At 40.1% G+C, this 19,714-nt stretch overlaps 1 protein-coding gene across 1 annotated transcript in view; it reads right to left on the bottom strand.

The window, feature by feature from the left end:
- SLC4A10 (solute carrier family 4 member 10) overlaps positions 1-15,194 on the bottom strand; it is a 265,490-nt gene extending 250,296 nt beyond the window's left edge. Inside the window, exon 1 of the mRNA XM_034785814.1 lies at positions 14,984-15,194. Coding sequence (XP_034641705.1) covers positions 14,984-15,031 — 48 coding nt within the window. The 5' untranslated portion in view covers positions 15,032-15,194. The remainder of the gene's footprint in view (positions 1-14,983) is intronic.
- Between the last annotated feature and the right edge of the window lie 4,520 nt (positions 15,195-19,714).

Below are 19,714 nucleotides of genomic sequence, written 5' to 3'. Positions count from 1 at the left end.
AATTAAAGATTGTATCATCAGGCTCATGCACAAGGTGGGGATGAATTAAGATTGCACAGGCACCCTTAATGCTGGCATTTCCTAACTTTTGATGCTTGACTCTGCAACCTTAATAATTTCTTAACATAGTTTGTGTGTACTAGACCAATTTACCTGCATTTTCTATGGTTTCAAGCACACTTGTACACATGGTAGTCAGCTGTTTTGGCCATTAAAGAATGAGTTCAAGTCTCCCATTCCCCATTGTGGAAGTGGGGGGTCAGGTATTCCAGGACTATAAAACACATTTGATCTACAGGGGGAAGCGATGGCCACATACTTACAGAAAACCTCCTTTGTGTAATATTGGCAAGGGTCTGTGAGGAGGCCTCGCCACTTTCTAACACAACTAGAGTATAAATTAATCCATGCTGGATTTATCCAGATATTTTTCTCTGAAAAGTTTAAATAGTATCCAATTTTATGGAATACAGCTACTGCTAATGACACCATGAATGTATTTTTAGACAAATATAAGTGACTCATAGTTTACAAGTCCTTTTATAGCTCCTTCTCACAGCTAATTCTAGAAGTGTGGTAATGGTGCGATAAAACAAATGGACACAGTCAAGTCTTTTGTTATAATGGTGAACACTAGGAGAAAAGATGTTTAAAATAAGAGGAAGTATCTTAATTATATAGTTAGTCAAGTTTTGTGCTTAAAGCATTTGACAGAGTCTCTTCAAATATATGGGAAAAGATACTTTAAAAAAAAAATCTGAACTATGTTTACTGGATGCCAGTGTTTCAAAAAGTGTCTACAGCAGTAGTAATATGGGTTGGATTCCATGTTATCACAAAATCTGTTAGGCAGATTGTGAGGATGGGAGATACATTAGGAATATGATAAGTCAGTTTGACAACACAGGTAACCTACAATGAGTACATAATCACTTGTGCTGACACTGCTAGTACTTTGGAAGTTATTTGAGAGTGAACATAAAACACCAGTTATAAATCAGCAACAACTGTAAATTGATGTTTATTTACAAGCAACACAGACTTAAGATGACTGCCACTATCATAAAACTGCTATTTTTAACATGCACTGTTCATATTACATAAACACATTTAAAGTACTAATATAACATTCTCCTTCCCCCTGTGTAGGAAGGTTCTACTAACATGGCTATTAAGTAGTACACATGGAGAGATTAACTCAAATTCTCTCAAACCTGTGGATTATTCTGGAGAAGAATGTAACTCACCTACATTTGCAGGAAGTGGGGTATCCACCATGGCCCTCTTTTATAGATGTTTTGTGAAGACTATTGGCATTTGTCACCGGGCCTGTACTATAAAGGTATGCCTGGAAAACATGCATTTCTCCAGCCATAAACCTCCAATCTTTGCAGGTTTGCATCTAGTTTCTTAAGATGCTCACTATCATTCTTGCCAGCCAATGGAATGCCATCTAGTCAGTACTGTACTCCTCCGAGCTCTCTCGAATTCTGATCCATCACTCCACTTGAACAAGGCTGGTGTCAATGTTATCCCAAAAAACGAATACTGGTATTGGTATGGTCTTTATGTACCACTATATTACCAACTCATGGGAATTTTCCACCAAATGCATTTGTAAGTTTAACATAGATCAGTTTTGTAAAACTTTGAACTCCAGGCTAAAGAAAGGAAGAGATCTTCAGTACAGTGGTTGCATAGTCGCTTTGAGATCTCCACAAATTCTTTAATGCTGGCTCAATGGGAAGATACCCATTTTCTGTGTGGACGTTTTCTGTGTGGACAGAGAGCATAATTTCTCCATTGAGTTCCAGATACCCACAGCAGTACCCTTGTCTTGCAACACTTAGGCTGACTGACTGGCTTACAAGTAAGCTTTACTTGTCTTCAATTCTCCAGTTCTCCCTTGAAAAGAGGTGCACATTTCTATAGTATGGCAGTTAGACCTTTTTCATCTTCTGCCACAGAAGAATTTGTGGGAGTTTCCACCAGTACATTTCAAACAGCATGAAGTGATTTAAATCCAGATGAAAAGCACTTATATTACAAATTTTCAAGTTAGACTGTTGCATTGTAAAAAGTGACATAAGTCAATGATTGTTTAAAAATCATCTTGATTTAAATAGCCTGTTTTTAAATCATTGATTTAAATCACTTTTACAGAGATTTAAGTTAATTAGAAAAAATGGCTATTGCCATTTTAGATTATAATAAGAGTGTTTTTTTAATGAATTTTAATGTCATTACAGGTCAGGTACCTTATTTAAATATGAAGAAACTGTTGTAAACAGAACAACATATTGAAAATTTAAGGCCTCTGTCCTACAAACACTTGCCAGCTTTAGCCACATTAGCTGTGTCATTGGCTTTAATTGTGCTTAAAGTTATGCACATGCATTTGTGTTTGCAAGATGAGAGGTTACAGTTTATTTTTATTCAAAACTTTTATAAATCCAAAGCAGAATAAAATTTAACACTGCAAAAGTAACTTCAATGTTAACATTAAGTTGTTTAAAGTTTCAATATTTAAATTGTTTAAAATTATAAAAGCTTTCACTACAGTCTCATTTATTAACACATCAGTATTAATATCACATTAATACATAATGCAACATTTTACACAGTTATAAATCAGTGATCAAAAAAATCACAAGTGAATTACCTGGAGTCTCATTACTCAAACTCAAAAGTATTTTCCTGCCCCTTAAAATTAAAATGCTCAAGAAGGAAAAAAAACTTTGAAGCTCTGTTCCCATGCAGATTCTATTCTTTGATTCCATTGAACACCAGCGGAAGAATCCATAGCAGTTGAGACACCACTCTCATAATCATATCTTTATTTTCTCAAAAAGTGTTTACCTGATGTTTCCACCACTGAGGCGCTATTATAGCTTCATCTGAGAGATACAGTCTTCTGAAAAGGAGGAGACTTGGCATGCAATTACACCTTTACCCCAATATAACACTGTCCTTGGGAGCCAAAGAATCTTACTGCATTATAGGTGAAACTGCGTTATATTGAACTTGCTTTGATCCACCGGAGTGTGCAGCCCCCCACCCCCCCGAGTGCTGCTTTACAGCATTATATCCGAATTCGTGTTATATCGGGGTAGAGGTGTAATTACTATTGACAGAAGACCACTTCCAACCTTCTTCTAAATATTCAAAAGTAAGGTTACAGCTATACTGCAAAAAAAGGTGTGTTCTTAACCTCTTGGTTAAAATATCAGGGAAGACACAATAATTTAGTATTTAATTCAGGTTGGCAGAGCAAGTTCAACCCCTGGCTCACCCTATAGATTTTAGTTTGAGGCTTGAGCTACTAATCTGAGTTAAAACCAGCATTGATATGTCTTCACTGCTACTATAACCCCAGATTAGCTAACTTGAGCTAAGAACACACATTTTGTTTGCAACATAGACATACCTTGAGTGATGATTCCTCTGTTGTGAGTGGAACCTGGCATATGCGAGGGATTGATTTTACATCCAAAAAAATGACATGGAATTAAGCCTGATCATAATGATACACATTTTGCCAGATTCTAATTGCAATTTAGTAAAGATATTTTTCAATCTTCTTCCACACTTCAACAGCTCGAGCCATGGAACATGACTTCCTGTGTAGATGATCCAGCACCACTGTAACTGTCTTCCATATTGTTCTCCTTAACCCCTGAGGATAGGACAAGAAGCAATGGGCTTAAATTGCAACAAGGGCTGTTTAAGTTGGTCATGAGTAAAAACTTCTTGTCTGGGTGATTAAGCAGTGGAATAAATTCCCCAGAAAGGTTGTAAAATCTCTACCACTGGGGATTTTTAAGAGCAGGTTGGACAAACACCCATCAAGGATGGTCTAGATAATACTTAGTCCTGCCATGAGTGCAGGGGACAGGACTAGATGACCTCTTGAGTTCCCTTCCAGTCCTACAATTCTATGATTTGGAGCAATTCTTCAGCAAACCGCTTAAGATTAATATTTGTTACCTTCTGGCAAACAGTCAGCTTCCTGTCTATATTCTTCACAGATGTTCACTAATTTAGGCCACTCCAAAAGAAACTTCCAAGCAATCTGTAACAGTATTACACCTTACTTCCTGAGGCATGACAAATGCACAGCCACATTCCTGTTTGTTTTTTCCAAATGATGACCACTTTGCAGCTGTCAGATACAAAGTCCCGAATACTGCAATTGCAGCCATACAGGCAGATGGACCCCAGAGTCACTGGGGCTCCATGAAGGTGCAAGAATCTGCATGTGTGTAGCACATTGCAGGACTGGCTCCATAAGTAATATGATTTTATATTCTTTCCTTCCAGCATATTTTTAACAATGGCTCTTATCACAAGACTTGTCACTTGGTTCTTAGATCTTTCACGCCTTTTGATTGTATCATTGGGTAAATACAGTTAAATACTGAGAAGAATATAAATGACTGAAGGCACCAGTGCTCATCACAAAAGCAAACAGCTCCTCCTTCAACAGTTCCTGTAGCACACACAATTCATTGTGCACAATACACCACCCATGAATACCCAGATACATAGTTTCTGAAAACTGAGCTACTGAAAGCCCTAATAGAGATGTAGTCTAGTCAAAGCATTGTGGCAGTCTTCAATTTGTGGATATTCAGTATATCAAGAAGGTGGTGTGGGTCACAAACACAGCATGGGTTTCTTGCTTATCAGTTGTGTGTGTAAGTTTGTACTGTTATCATAACAAAGTATGTTAATGAGACCCCGGGACTTGTCTTATTTGGTGTATATGAACATTTTAAGTGGGCTTCTGAGGGAAAAAAAAAGACTATAAAATCTGAAATTCTAGTAACTATTAGGAACTAAAGAAACAGGTACAAAAACATTTTAGCAATTTAAGACTATAAAATAGAAAGAAAAGCACTATCAACAAGTAAATCAAAATATCTATTTAAATTAGAAATAACTTGATTCAAATAAAAAAATACTGGATGGAATTAAGTGAGGATGTAGGAATTTTGCTGCTGTCCCTCAACTAAAATTCAGCAGTGCTCCCTATCTGCATTGGGAATATTATGAGCTAACTGGGATACGTGGTTTCTCAGCTTGTCCACGTAGATTTTAAACTCTCTTCATGATTCAGGTACTCATTATCTTGGTCTAATCCCAACACCTACTCCTCAAATAGCTTCAATGGCCCCTTCTTTCCTTCTACATCAAACTCAAATGCAATGTCCTGAAGTTCCAGGCATGCATAGCTCTTTCCATTCTTAAATTCTGTCCTTATTTCCTCTTGCAACCCCCCTTCTTCCTCATGTAACCCACACACCTTCTGGGTGTGGTGGTGTGTCTCATCTAGTGGCACCGAGACCACTTAGAGAGAGAAATAAAATGTGTCTGCTCTACAGCCTGAGCTAACAGGCAGTTGGCTTTTAGCTCATGCTGTAGAGGCTCATGCACTAAGCTCCAGAGGTCCCCAGTTCAATCCTGCCCTGGGTCTGTCGGCATTACACTCACACCCCTCAAGTGCCTTCTCTCCTCCTCACACTTTCACCTTGCTTCAAACCCCAGCTTATCCTGGGAATAGCTTTCCAGAAGAAAGGGTGGTTTTAAGCACCTAACTGCTCTTTGTACTCATGGCCAGTTTGTTTTCAACTGTATTACACTGTATATGCCTCACAGCAGGGGTCCCCAACGCAATGTCCACAGGCGTGTCCAGCAGGGGGCCCCGCCAGGGCGTCTAAGTGCGCCCGCGTACTGGCTGGTGGATAAGCATCTGCTGAAATGCCACCGAGAAGCAGCAGCATCCAGATTCGTCACCGCCAAAATGCTGCATTTCAGAGGTGACACCTCTGAATGACACTGCTTCTCGGCGGCATTTCAGCGGTGACGCCTATTGATGTTGCTACTTGTCGGCGGTATTTCGGCGGATGCTCGACCACCACCATGGTCCTCTGTGGCTCGTCGTCTGGTGCCTGCCAGACGAAAACGGTTGGGGACTACTGCCTCACAGAGCGGCAAACTTTCAGGAACACATGGATTTCTGTTAAATTGTATTTGATATTACATTAGTCATGCCATATTTATAAAGAGGGAGTTCTACAATGTGCAAGGTTGAAATAGAAAATGTTGAAACAAAAGCAATGTACTGAAAACTGCAAGCACAGTACATTTCTTTTGTTTCATTCTCTCATACCCATTATATTGCTAATCATTGAAGATGTTTATAAGTTTTTCCCCCACTGGCTTAAATCTTCTGTTTGATACTACACTGAAGTCATAACAATTTTTTATGACGTTACAGAGTGGTTCTATGGAAGTGATTTATCGTACATACGGTTCCATGATTTTCCCAAGGGAAAAGTAGGAAGAAAAGATGGAGTTATTGTAAGAGGAAGTTTAAACACAAATGTGTCTGATCAATAGAAAGTGTCGGATGTATTCAAATCTAACACATTTAAAAATAATCTGTTTTAATGTTTTCCATAATGTGAATGTATCTCATTCACATCATTTCTAAAGTTTGTGTGTGAACACATGCTGTGCTGCAAATTATTCTTTACAGGCATAAGTTTGGTATGCCACATGTTAACTATGTCTTAGGGTTTTAATTACCTTTCTTCTTAATCATGACATTGGCAGGTGTGTGTTTATAAAGGCTGTCTGTGTGACTTTAATTATTTTATTGTATAAAGAGATGTTCTGAGTTCCAGTACTTTCTGGAAAAAATTACTTGTCTTTTCACTCAGACTTTATGGCCATGTGGCAACAAAAGAAAACAGATGAAGCAGTAATAAAATTCTAACATTATCCTTGTGATTGCATTTTTTTAACTTGTAACATTTTCTCTGTACATATGACAGAAAAATGTAACATTGTCTCTATCTTTTTCTATTGACATTGTAACACTGTCTCCATAAACTTGCCCTAACTGTTGTAAAACTGTTGCTATAATCCTAAATCCTGGTCAAGTGAACAGGGAATTAATATTGTTATAAAACATATTGGGCCACATTCTGCCACTTATGCTCCTGTTAAGTAATACATTTGACTCTGCATGCTGTCCCACTGGATGTCCTACTCAGCATGAGTAAGAGTGACAGAATTTGGCCTGTTATGAACAGTAGTTTCCCACTTACTAGCTACACTGTTTCTCAAAAACAGTCACAACTTGAGTTCTTTCTCATTTCTCTTCCCTTAGAGCAACAAAGTAATGTGATTTTGTAAAAGATTCCTAGAATTCCCTACTGTCTGTATAGCACTAACAAGAGATTTGGACACACACACAAGCATAAATACATATGAAATCCAGTGCTGTAAGATTATGTATTGTTTTAGTTATTTTTCAATTGTTTGATATCCATCTGCCTTGAATCCCTGATCCTAAAATGCATCCATGCAGGCAGCCCTCAACACCCCAGTGTAGAGCCCCACTGTGCTAATCTATTTCCAGGACTGGTGCCTAAATATGTTTGACCTTTCTTGATTTCACAATAACCATTTTCAACCTTATAAAATCATAACCAAAAGCATAATTATGCAAATATACATTGCTAAGTTCTATTATGGACTAACTTCCTGCAATCTTGTCTGTGGTACATATATTAGACCTTTTTTCCAGAACTTATGGAAAAACGCTTCTAAAAGCGAGGCTAAGCATACTCTGATATACAGTAAATCTAAATAAAATAAAATAGCCTAACCTTTAAAACTATGGGCAAATTCTTCCTTGAGTCACTCATTTTGGTCAAAGAGGTTGCACAAGGTTTAAGACAGGGCAAAGTTTTTGCTCCACTCGTCCTGGGGGAAGAGGGGAGTATAAGCTGAAACCTTCCTTGCCAAAGCCTCAGTCCAAAGAGGCAAGATGATAAAAGTCTGATCTTAGAACAGAAAAGCCGATTCATCATTAACTATAATGGTGTTACTGCCACTGCTGTCATTAGAGAACACAAGAAAAACATACCATGCAATCATTCATGAAAAAAAGTATCAGTACATCTGTACAAATACTCTCGTAGATACAAAGAGAGGATGAAGCCCCTGCTATACACAGACATCCTGCTTATATCAGTTAGTCACTAATATTTATTTTAAAACATAACAATGACAGTCTTATTTATTCCTAAATAATATTAAAACAAGTCTGTATATAAACAAAGTGCTTTTGGGGAACCATTTGCAACATCATGGATATGCAAGGATCGCACTGAGACAGGCGAAGGAAATGCGTTTGACTCTAATTGAGAACCTGCCCAAGACATTCACAGAGAGAATCTGCAAACTATCTTTCACAATTTTTTACACACGCACACTGACTTCACAGCAATCTTTTATTAACCACAATTGTTTCTTATAATTTTAAAATGTTCATTGTCTAAAATGTTCACTGTCTCCACACCATTCATGATTTTATAGACATCTATGATATCATCCCTTAATTATCTCTTTTCCAAGCTGAGAAATCCTAGTCTTTTTATTCTCTCCTCATATGGAAGCTGTTCCAGACCCTCAGTCATTTGTGTTGCCCTTCTCTGTACCTTTTCCATTTCTAATATCTTTTTTCAGATGGGATGACCAGAACTGCATACAATATTCAAGGTGTGGGAGTACCATGGATTTATATAATGGCATTAGAATATTTATGGTCTTATTATCTATCCCTTTCTTAATGATTCCTAACATGGTTAGCTTTTTTGACTGCTGCTGCACATTGAGAAGATGTTTTCAAAGAACTACATAATGACTCCAAGATCTCTTTCTTGAGTGGTAACGGCTAAGTTAGACCCATTGTTTTGTATGTATAATCGGGATTATATTTTCCCTATGTGCATTTAATTTCATCTGCAATTTTGTGGCCCAGTCACCCAGTTTTGTGAGATCCCTTTGTAATTCTTTGCAGTCTGCTTTGGACTTAATTGTCTTGAGTAATTTTGTATTGTTTGCTAACTTTGCCACCTCATTGTTTACCCCTTTTTCCAGATCATTTGTGAATATGTTGAACAGCACTGGTCTCAGTTCAGATCCCTTGGGGACCCTGTTATTTACCTCTCTCCATTCTGAAAACTGACCATTTATTCCTACGCTTTGTTTCCTGTCTTTTAACCAGTTACTGATCCATGAGAGGCCCTTCCCTCTTCCCCATGACTACTTACTTTACTTAAGATCCTTGGTGAGGGACCTTGTCGGATAGTCCAATTGCCCTATATCCACTGGATCAACATTGTCTACACCTTTGTGGACACCCTCAAAGGATTCTAATGGGAATTCATGATAATGCATTATTTTCTTTCACAAAAGCCAGGTTGACTCATCCCCAACATATTGTGTTCATCTATGTGTCTGATAATTCTGTTATTTATTCTAGTTTTAACCAATTTGCTGGGTACTGAGGTAAGGCTTAGTGGCTTATAACTGACAGAATCACCTCTGGAGCCTTTTTTAAAAATAGAAATTACATTAGCTATCCTCAAAAAAGAACTAGATAAATTTATGGAGGATGGGTCCATCAATGGCTATTAGCCAGGATGGGCGGGAAGGTGCCCCTAACCTCTGTTTGCCAGGAGCTGGGAATGGGCAACAGGGGCTGGATCACTTGATGATTACCTGTTCTGTTATTCCCTCTGGGGCATCTGGCACTGGCCACTGTCAGAAGACAAGTATCAGAGGGGTAGCCATGTTAGTCTGGATCTGTAAAAAGCGACAAAGAGTCTGTGGCACCTTATAGACTAACAGACATTTTGGAGCATAAGCTTTCATGGGTGAATACCCACTTCGTCAAATGCACGTCAAAAGACAAGATACTTTGGTCTGACCCAGTATGGCCATTCTTATATTCTCCAATCACCCGGTGTAGAGGCTGATTTAAGTGATAAGTTACATTGCACAGTTATTAGTTCTGCAATTTCATATTTGAGTTCCTTCAGAACTCTTGGGTGAATACCATTTGGTCCTTGTCACTTATTACTGTTTAATTTATCAATTTGACACATCAATCAGGAACAGTTCCTCAGATTTGTCACCTAAAAACAATGGCTGAAATGTGGGAATCTCTCTTACATCCTCTGCAGTGAAGACAGATGCACAGAATTAATTTAGCTTCTCCACAATGGCCTTATGTTCCTTGAGTGCTCCTTTAGCACCTCTATCATCCAGTGGCCCCACTGTTTGCTTGGCATCTTCCCGCTTCTGATGTAATTAATTTTTTTTGCTTTTAGTTTTTGTGTCTTTTGCTAGTAGTTCTTCAAATTCTTTTTTGGCCTGTCTAATTATACTTTTACACGTGACTGGCCAGAGTTCATGCTCTTTTCCATTTTCCTCAGTAGGATTTGACTTCCAGTTTTTAAAAGGACACCTTTAGCCACGTCTACTTTTTTTTTTTTTTAGCCATAGTGACAATTTTCAGGTCCTCTTTTTTTATTTAGGGTATATATTTAATTTGAGCTTCTAATATGGTGTTTTTAAAAAGTTTCCATGCAGCTCACAGGCTTTTCACTTTTGTGACCATTCTATTTAATTTCTGTTTAACTAGCTTCATCATTTTTGTGTATTTCCCCCTTCTGAAGTTAAATACTACTGTGGTAGGTTTCTTTGGTATTTTCCCTCCCAGAACAATATTAAAATTTCTAGACACCATTAACGACTGCTTCTTGGAGCAGCTAGTCATGAAACCCAAAAGGGGAGAGTCAATTCTTGATTTAGTCTTAAGTGGCGCATGATCTGGTCCAAGAGGTGAATATAACTGAACCACTTGGTAATAGTGACCGTAATATAATTAAATTTATCTCTGCATCCCATCCTGAGGTAACATGTACCCAGTCAATATGTGGATAGTTGAAATCCCCCATTATTATTGAATTTTCTATTTTTAAAGCCTCTCTAATCTCCCTAAGCTTTTCACAATCACCATCACCATCTGGTCAGGTGGTCAGTAATATATTCCTACTGCTATATTCTTATTATTCAAGTATGGAATTTCTATCAATAGAGATTTTATGGTACATTTTGATCCATTTCAAATTTGTAATATATTTGATTCTATGCTTTCTTTCTCATATAGTGCCACTCCCCGGCCAGCTTGACCTACTCTGTCATTCCTGTAAATTTTGTATTCTGATTTGACCATGTCCCACTGATTATTGTCATTCCACCAAGTTTCTGTGATGTCTATTGTATCAATATCCTCATTTAATACCTGGGACCTTAGTTTAACCATCTTAGTATTTAAACTTCAATCATTTCTATACCAGTACTTATAGAATTTGTCAATATTTAGTTGTCTGCCTTCATGTGATGTAAATGAATGGGGACACTTCTTCATTTGACAGTTTCTCTTCAGTTCTTACCTGTACTTTATCAACTTCTATCCTCTTCTCTTTATTGGGATATAGAGAATCCCTGTTAATAAATCCTCCCCTAAGGGATGCCTCTGTCTCAAACACGGATACTCCGAACCTGTCAGCTTTCCCCCAGGCCTTAGTTTAAAAACTCCTCTATGACCTTTTTAATTTTACATTCCATTCCATTAGTCTCTCTATTGAATGCTAAAATGTGGCAATGCCATATCTGCACTTTCTAAAACAGCAGTTTGAAAAGATTGTTTCTACTTCAGATTTTCCATTTTTAATTTAATTCTACTTCCCCCAGTACAGCTTTTAAAGACTAAAATATCTTAGGAATCCATGAAGAAATGTACACACAGTACCTCATTTTGCAAAACACATCAAAAAGTGGCTCCCCGGGTGCAGGTAGAAGTGCTGTAACTGGTGAGGAACTTTTCTAAAAGGAGTTAGTAAAACGAGACTCTAATAAGGAAAAGGTGAAGAGGAAGTCTACTTCCACGTAATTCCTCAGAAAAGCAGGTAACAAAACATTTCATCACCTTCTACAAACTGCAAGAGATTCTTGTTTAAACATGAACTCACATCCTAAAATATCAAGGGGTAGCTGTGTTAGTCTGTATGCTCCATTCTCTTCATGTGTCAGTATAATAATGCCTGCATCTGTAATTTTCACTCCATGCATCTGAAGAAGTGGGTTTTTTCCCCACAAAAGCTTATGCCCAAATAAATCTGTTAGTCCTTAAGATGCCACCAGACTCCTTGTTGTTTTCACTCTAAAATAATTACCAAATAGGTCTCAAGGTAACAAGGAAAGCAGATGCTCTTTTCATAGTTAATCTGAATGTGGAATTTCGTTAGCAAATTAGGTTATGACCTTTGCAATATCTGAGAACCACTAGGACATATAAATTAAATAGGACTGTCATTTGCCATCTTTTCACCATGACTAATAACTTTTTGCCCCACCATGAGATACTGAGCTGAAGTTTCACTGAGAGATGCCGCCTCAGAGGCTGGTGAACTTTGGCTCTTGTATGTATTGACAATAACTTGAAGCCAGCAAACTTTCGGGACTGGGAGCTTTTTCTTCACATCCAATTGAATCCAAACCAAATTTAAATGAAATTTGGAAACAAAAAATGTATTTGCTCCAGGACTGGGGTCCTTGCACAGTTTAAACTGGAGCTGAATTTATTTACAGCTGTGTGAGGTGGGGATTGGCCAGGAAAGAAAAAAAAACCCAGGGGAGATTAATTCTCAAAAATACCACCACCTATCTCACACTATAGTCTAGCAGTGAGGGAGGCAACACTGACTCCAGATATCTAAGCCCTGCCAGAGTCCTCTGCTACAAGGACCCCACACACTCAGAGCCGACAGCACATAAAGGTCCTTTGGCTTCAGTGCCCGCCTGGCCCTAGTCACCAGTTGGGATGAGTGCTGCAGAAGCACTGCCATGGTCCATGGTGCCCCGTGCAGAGCAGCATTGCAGGGCAACTAACTTCAAGACTGGGGAAGCTGTGCCTTCGCATCACTGCTACAGCAGAAAAACAATGCTACCTCTCTGGGCTTCAGAGACCCGCCCCGACAGAGCATGTGCGAGTCCATCCATCACACAGACAGAGTCTTGCAGAGTACACAATCAACCTACTAGACACACACAGAGACCCCTCCTAATAAAACTGCTGCTAGAATGATTTGACAGCAGAATCCAATCCATTCTACTACATGGAAGGAAAAGCTGGGGTCCATCTTTAATATCTAATTGGGATAAAACCGTAAAAAAATCCTATGTTTGCACAACTGCGAAAAAGTACTTCATGTGCACAGAAACTCCAGTAACTAGGGCTGCAGAGCATAACTGGGCCAATTCCTTCTGCTAATCAACATTTGGGAAAGAATATTCAGCTTCTCACCCAACACAGCAATGAGGATCAAAAATTAAATCCGAATGCAACACAATCCATCCCTATGTCACTCCCCAGAGAAAGCAATTCTGATCAGTGGAACCAACAACCCCCACCCCAAGCCCAAAATATTTTCAAGATGCTAGATCAGCACCTAAACCAGTATAAGAGCCACTAGCAAGAAGAAATCAAAAACATCCACAAATTAGACTGCTACAGACCTTTGCACAGAACCATCAAATCATCTCACTCTTGTGACATGTACAAAACTATGGCAGTCTCTCACCAAATACTGAATCAGTGACCACAAACTAGAGGTGAAAATTGGGAGACACAAAGCATAGCCCAGAGCAACCAGCGTGGCAGAGAAAAGACTAACAGATAATGTCTCCAATGTCTCTATGCCAAAGTCTAAAACAGAAGGAACTGCAACAAAAGGTATTTCCTCAAAATTATCAGGAATTGTAAGAGCCTTCTCATCCAAACCCCAATGTGGAAAAACTGTGCCTCATCCTAGGAGAAAGGAGAGAGTTGACAGAGATGCCATTGTCCCACCAAATGATCAGGAACAGGTACTGGCAACAACTGGCCACAGGAGATGAAACGTTAAACACAGAGCCCTATGATGGGTGGATGTTATCCACCTCTGACAGAGAGCTGAAGGGTCCATCTCCCTTTTACGCTTTGGAAAAATGTGTACAACTTGTCATGCTAATAAAGTCTCATTGAACTGATATTAATTGTGCATGTGAGAGAGAGAGAGCGCGCGCCTAGAACCAGACCCTGTGAGTGGGGATGACAGGGACCCTGGCAGACTGACCCTCAGTGTGTGACACAGAATCTCACAGACTGACCCTCTGTGCATGGGACAGAGACACCCACAGGCAGCCTCTGTGTGCTTGCCTGTACCAGGGCCACCACAAACAGACAGCCCCTCTGGGTGTGAAAGCATGCTCCATAGACAGAGGGATCCAATGCGTATGTCTGTGTGTGACAGAGACCCCACAGACAAACTGACCATGTGTACGTGTATGTGTATATATACACACATACAGGGGTGACAGGGACCCCCCACAGACCAACTGACCAACCCTGTACAGGAGCACAAGTGACAGGAGCTCCACAGATAAACAGATTATCCCTCTGTGCAAGTTGGGGGGCTAGGGCCCCCTAGGGAAACAGAGGGGGGTGAATGTGAGAGACAGGCGCCCAGACAGACCCCCTGTGAGAGAGGCAGGGACTCTGCCAGAGAGAGAACCCCTTCGGTATTTGAATGACGGGGACCCCCACACTCAGGGGACCCCTTTCCACAGCAGCGCCAACTTGTGCCCCCCACCCCACCCCCGAGAGTATGGCGAGAGGGACTATCACTCCCCCTACAAGGGGGGACCCCCTTCCCTCCTTACAGAAATGCGGGCAGGCGCCTCCGCACGTACTGGAGCCGAGAGACGCACACAGCAACCCCGGCTGCTGCTCCCAGCTCTGGAGTAAACCATCGCGTTTTTTCACTCAGTAAGAAACACGCATTATGACCTAAGGCACATCCATATTGGAAAAAAATGTCTTGAAAAGCCCCTTCTGCCTGCGGGCTTTGCAGCCCCCTCGGTTCCCCGGCTCCGGGGAAGGAAGGAGAGACCTTGGCACGGAGAGAAGCAGGCAGGGGAGCATCTCTCGCTGTGCCTCGCAACGCGCTCGCATCCCCAGCCGCCGCTCCGCTTGCTTGGCGGGGTTTGCGGCAGACTGCAGCAAGCGGCATCTTACCGTGGGTAGCAACGGCTCCATTTGCGCTCCTTGGTCTTTAATCTCCATGTTCCGAGCTGCCTCTGGAACGGGCACCTTCCTCCGCAGTGTCTTCAGCGTGTTACATGCACAGCTCCGGCGGCAGCTCTGCTTAGTATTCGGATCAGGTAGCTCTGAAGCAGGAGGCAACTGCACACCCCAACTCGCCACAGTCACATGGCTCCTGCTCACTCATGAGGCTGTTGGCCAGATTGCAGGAAAAAGGTAAAAGCTGGATCTACCTGCAGGATCCTGCCAGATCCTGCCGGGTTTTGTACCCACTCCCCCAAATTGGTACTTTACAAAACAGAACAAGTTTACCTGCTGCTACTGCACCAAGAAACCCAGACCAAGGTACAACAGCACCACAAAAACTCGCATCTGGCACCATGATCCTGCTGGATCCAGCCAAATTTTGGCCCCCATCTCCTAATTCTGAGGCATAATTGGGCAGCAGGTGTAGAGTGTGGACATCAGCGCATCCTGGCACAACAGTGGTTCAAATACTTGGATCTGGCATCTGGATCCTGCTTCATCCATCAATATTTGGCCCCCAGCCCACACATTCCACTGCGTAAGTAAAGAACCAGTACAGTTGTTCCTACTCCAATAAGAAGAAGAAAAGCCAGAACCCAAAGCATCCTAGTGCAACGGCACTGCAAAAAACACCACACATGATCCACAAGAGGATCCTGCCAGATTTTGACTACAATCCTCTAACTTCTACTGTTTTAAAGAGAACATATTTAGCCATTACTATTACCCCCCAAAATATCTAGACCCTGATGAGCTCCACTATAACAGCACTGCAAAAATCCAGATCTAGCATCTGGATCCCACCAAACTTTGGCCATAAACCCAGAAATTGTACCATCAAAAGAGAACAACCTTCTGCTAGTACATCAAAATAATCTGGACCCCAACACATCCTGATACCAGAAAGCTGCAAAAACTAATTTGGCACCTGTATCTTGCTGGACCCAACTAATTTTTGCGGGTTCAATTCCCAGGTTTACCACCTAAACTTAGTACTTATGCAGCTTCCCCTAGTCCACCAGAATAATCCAGATCTCAATGGGGATTCAGAGCCATATCACAATCCAGTCTTTACCAAGCCCCCAAACTGCATGCTGACTGCTCCAAGTTCCTGAGCCAACAGTGAGATTGTCCCAATAGTATCAGTGCCAACATCTAGCTACTCAAGCCAAGGACAATACCAATATTGAAAGCGTCCACAAGACATTCAATCACCTGACTTGGACTTCTAACTATGCAACTGCAGCACTGCCTAGCAAGCTAAATGTACTGTAAACAGTTGAGCCTGGAAAGTTACTATATCCTTCATTGCCCAAGCAGACTCCCCCCAAAATATGCACATTCACATACATATATGCAAATTAAGCATGCATGCATGCTCACACTAAGGAAGACTACAACAGCAATAACAATCTCAAACAATCCTCCATCTTCTGTTGCCACTACATCCTCCCTGCCCCCAAAAGGCAGTGATTTTGCCATATCCCATATTTTGGATGTCATTAGCAGTCTAAAAGTAGAACAGCAAATAGTTTGTTAAGCCTCATCTCATTCCATCTTGAAGTATCACACCAACACAGACACAACTGGGGAGATAATTCTGGGGACAGAAGGATTCAAACCAGCTTCTTATGAGGGAGCCATTTTTGAAGTATCAACTGATATTTATTATTTGTGCATCATGTGTACCATGGCACTTCACAGATAAATATAAAACTGTGCTCCTGGCCTGAGAAAAGAAACAGAGTAGAAGCACATTTTATTACATGGTTCTGGTCTTCAGTAATTAACATAGCAGGACCATTCATGTCACTAAAGTTAAGGCTGTGTCAGCATTTACACTGTAAAACCCTATTAGCAGGAGCTTATAATTAAGCTGTAAAACGTCACTCTGTGGTGAAGCTTGAGAAAGAATGTTGCAGTCTAAAAATGATTTTTCTTATTTATGAATCTTCTTATTTAAAGGAGTATATCATTTGCAAAAGGTACTGGATTGACAACCTCCCGTCTACAGAGCACGTATGACAATGAGCAGCATTACTGCAAGCGTCCCTACTCTTCTCTGGCTACATGTCTTCCAGGAATAAGAGGGCAGTTCAGTGCCCATTCAGTCAGTGGCTTCTTGCTGAAACTGCCAGTTGAAGAAGTGGGCTGTAGTCCACGAAAGCTTATGCTCTAATAAATTTGTTAGTCTCTAAGGTGCCACAAGTACTCCTGTTCTTCTTTTTGCCAGTTGAAGTACAACTTACAGCCATTTGTGGTGCTGCTTTTATGATGCAAACACTTGACCACTAGAAAGTAGACTGACACAACCAACTTGTTTAGTTAAAGACTGTTAGTCTTTAAGGTGCCACTGGACTCCTTGTCATTTCACAAAGGACACCTACCAGCCATCAAATGGCATCCAGACCCTGATCCAAGAAGCTGCTGTTTGCATGTGCAGGGTCCCTTGGTATAGGGCAGCTTGCAGGATCAAGTTTTAGTCATTACTGATTGAGAACATATGTGAAATACTGAAAAAGCTCCGCATCCCACTATCAACCTCATCCCAACTTTAAAAATGGACCTAGTTTTGTGAAAATCTGTTTGGATTTTTCGAATGATAAGAACAGCAATAAAAACTGAGTTACATGTTTTGGATTCATATATCACCTCAGGACTCACTATGGACCTGCAAGCTAGTATCCAAGGCCAAAATATTGTTCTAGAACCTTATTTTTTCCAGACGTTAAAGATGCCTATAACATAATACTCTTAAAACTACATTGTAAGAAACACATCACTATAAAAAGCCCAATGCTATAGCATCTCCATGCATGGAATGCCTGTTAAAGCCAGTGGGAGTGGGAGTGGGAAATCATACTATAAGGCCTTGAAGGACTGGACCCACACTTTTGTACTTAATTAGAAATAGCTAAGATATTGAATATTTAAAATCATGTACATGGCAGAGGGATCAGCCTAACATGCCATAATATTTTAAAACCATTGTAAATATTACAAAAATATTCATATGCAGAATGTTTCCTTGTTGTTTCATATCTAAATTAAACTAGAATGACACTGTACCAACATAGTAACACAGAAATAAATACCAAGCTATATGGCAGGAATAAGTTTGATATTTATTTTGAAATAATTGATTGCTTCCCCCACCACCATTTCCTTTCCAACTGAAAGGTCTCAGTTTTGTGTTGCCCTTGTGGAGTCTTGTTCTATTATTAGGGTGACTTTGACCAGGAATGCTCTTTTAGCCAGCCCCAAACATTGAAAAATCATGAGTGAGGCCCCCAAACATCATGAGTTAAAAATCATGACATTTTTTAAAATAATAAATTTGGGGTTCTTATTCTTTGCCTTCTAGTTTTTGAGCCTGTAGCATATAACTGGATCCAGGCTTACCTCTACAAGGGCTAGAATTTTTTTTTTTTAATGAGAGCTGAGATTTTCACATACAGTAGAACCTCAGTTTTACCAACACTAGTCTGATCACTTATACGAACCTTTTCCCCTGATTTTGGGGGAGAGGGGAGGGGAAGAAATCACATAATAAAACTGATGTTGAAGAACAAATCAACATCCCTTCACATTCAATGCCTTTAATGCACTGGAAATTGCTTTGCAGTAGACTGAAGGGCAAGAAGAACGCAACGTAGTGCGCCATATTGCAACTTACGCACCGCACCTACTGTAATTTTGAAGTGTTCAATTTTATGAACGTCTCAATCCCCCATTAGTTCATAAAATAGGGGTTCTATGGTAATCATTTAACTCCATGATCTGGGACTTCAAGCAAGAACACACTATATAGTGTGACATTTGCAATGAAACATGGACACTGAGCACTATATCCATCTTTTAGAGTTTTAACATTTCAGTAGTGCCAAGGATAATTAAAATACTTTTATTTCATATTTATGCCAGACTTTAACACAGTCCTTATACATATTTATGATGGTATTACATAAACATGATAATGAGGGTTTCCATTTTTAGGTTTATGCTGATAAAACTCCAAATTAAGCAGCTGAAAAGAGAGAGGTTGTGTATTTGTTGAGAGTGTTCTAAATTTACACCAGAAACTGACCTGGTCCCCAGCTAGCCTCAGTCTTGGTGAAATTTAAAAAGTGGGGCAAGACACACACACACCCCCAAACTTAACCCCTTTCCCGCCTCCGCTCTGTACTGAACACAATTCTGACACAGCCCAGGATCAGGCTGAAGTTTTTAAGCCCTACTGAAAACCATTTTTACTCCTTAAAAGGGACACAGTTTTAAAGGGTTCGGCCCATTCTCCCATTTGGGGCAGAGTTAATTGCAAGCATAAATGCTAGTATTGAGCCATCTAACTACCTGATGTTTGAACACAAAATGGTTAGATGGCTCAATGCTAGCATTTGTACCCATAATTGATTGATTGTGGCTCTAAAATCTGTGCCTGCAAAATTCAAGTTTAAGAATTGGACCAAAACAAAGAGCTAAGTCTGACAGAATTTTAAACCACAAAGTGTTACACTACTACTACTACTACATGTCTTTTTAATTAAATGTTTGCACTAAAGAGCACCCTATTCATGAAATCATATTGCATCCCTTAGTGCTTAGATATTGGAGGTGATATTCTCCAACTGGAATTCAAGCAAGAGATATCCTGTAAGTAAATGGTGCTACTTATGC

The sequence above is a fragment of the Trachemys scripta genome, chromosome 11 (genome assembly GCF_013100865.1).
Source record: "Trachemys scripta elegans isolate TJP31775 chromosome 11, CAS_Tse_1.0, whole genome shotgun sequence".
Classification (NCBI taxonomy): Eukaryota; Metazoa; Chordata; order Testudines; family Emydidae; genus Trachemys; species Trachemys scripta.
The sequence above is the reverse complement of the archived record's forward strand: the minus strand, read 5'-3'. Positions and strand labels throughout refer to the sequence as shown.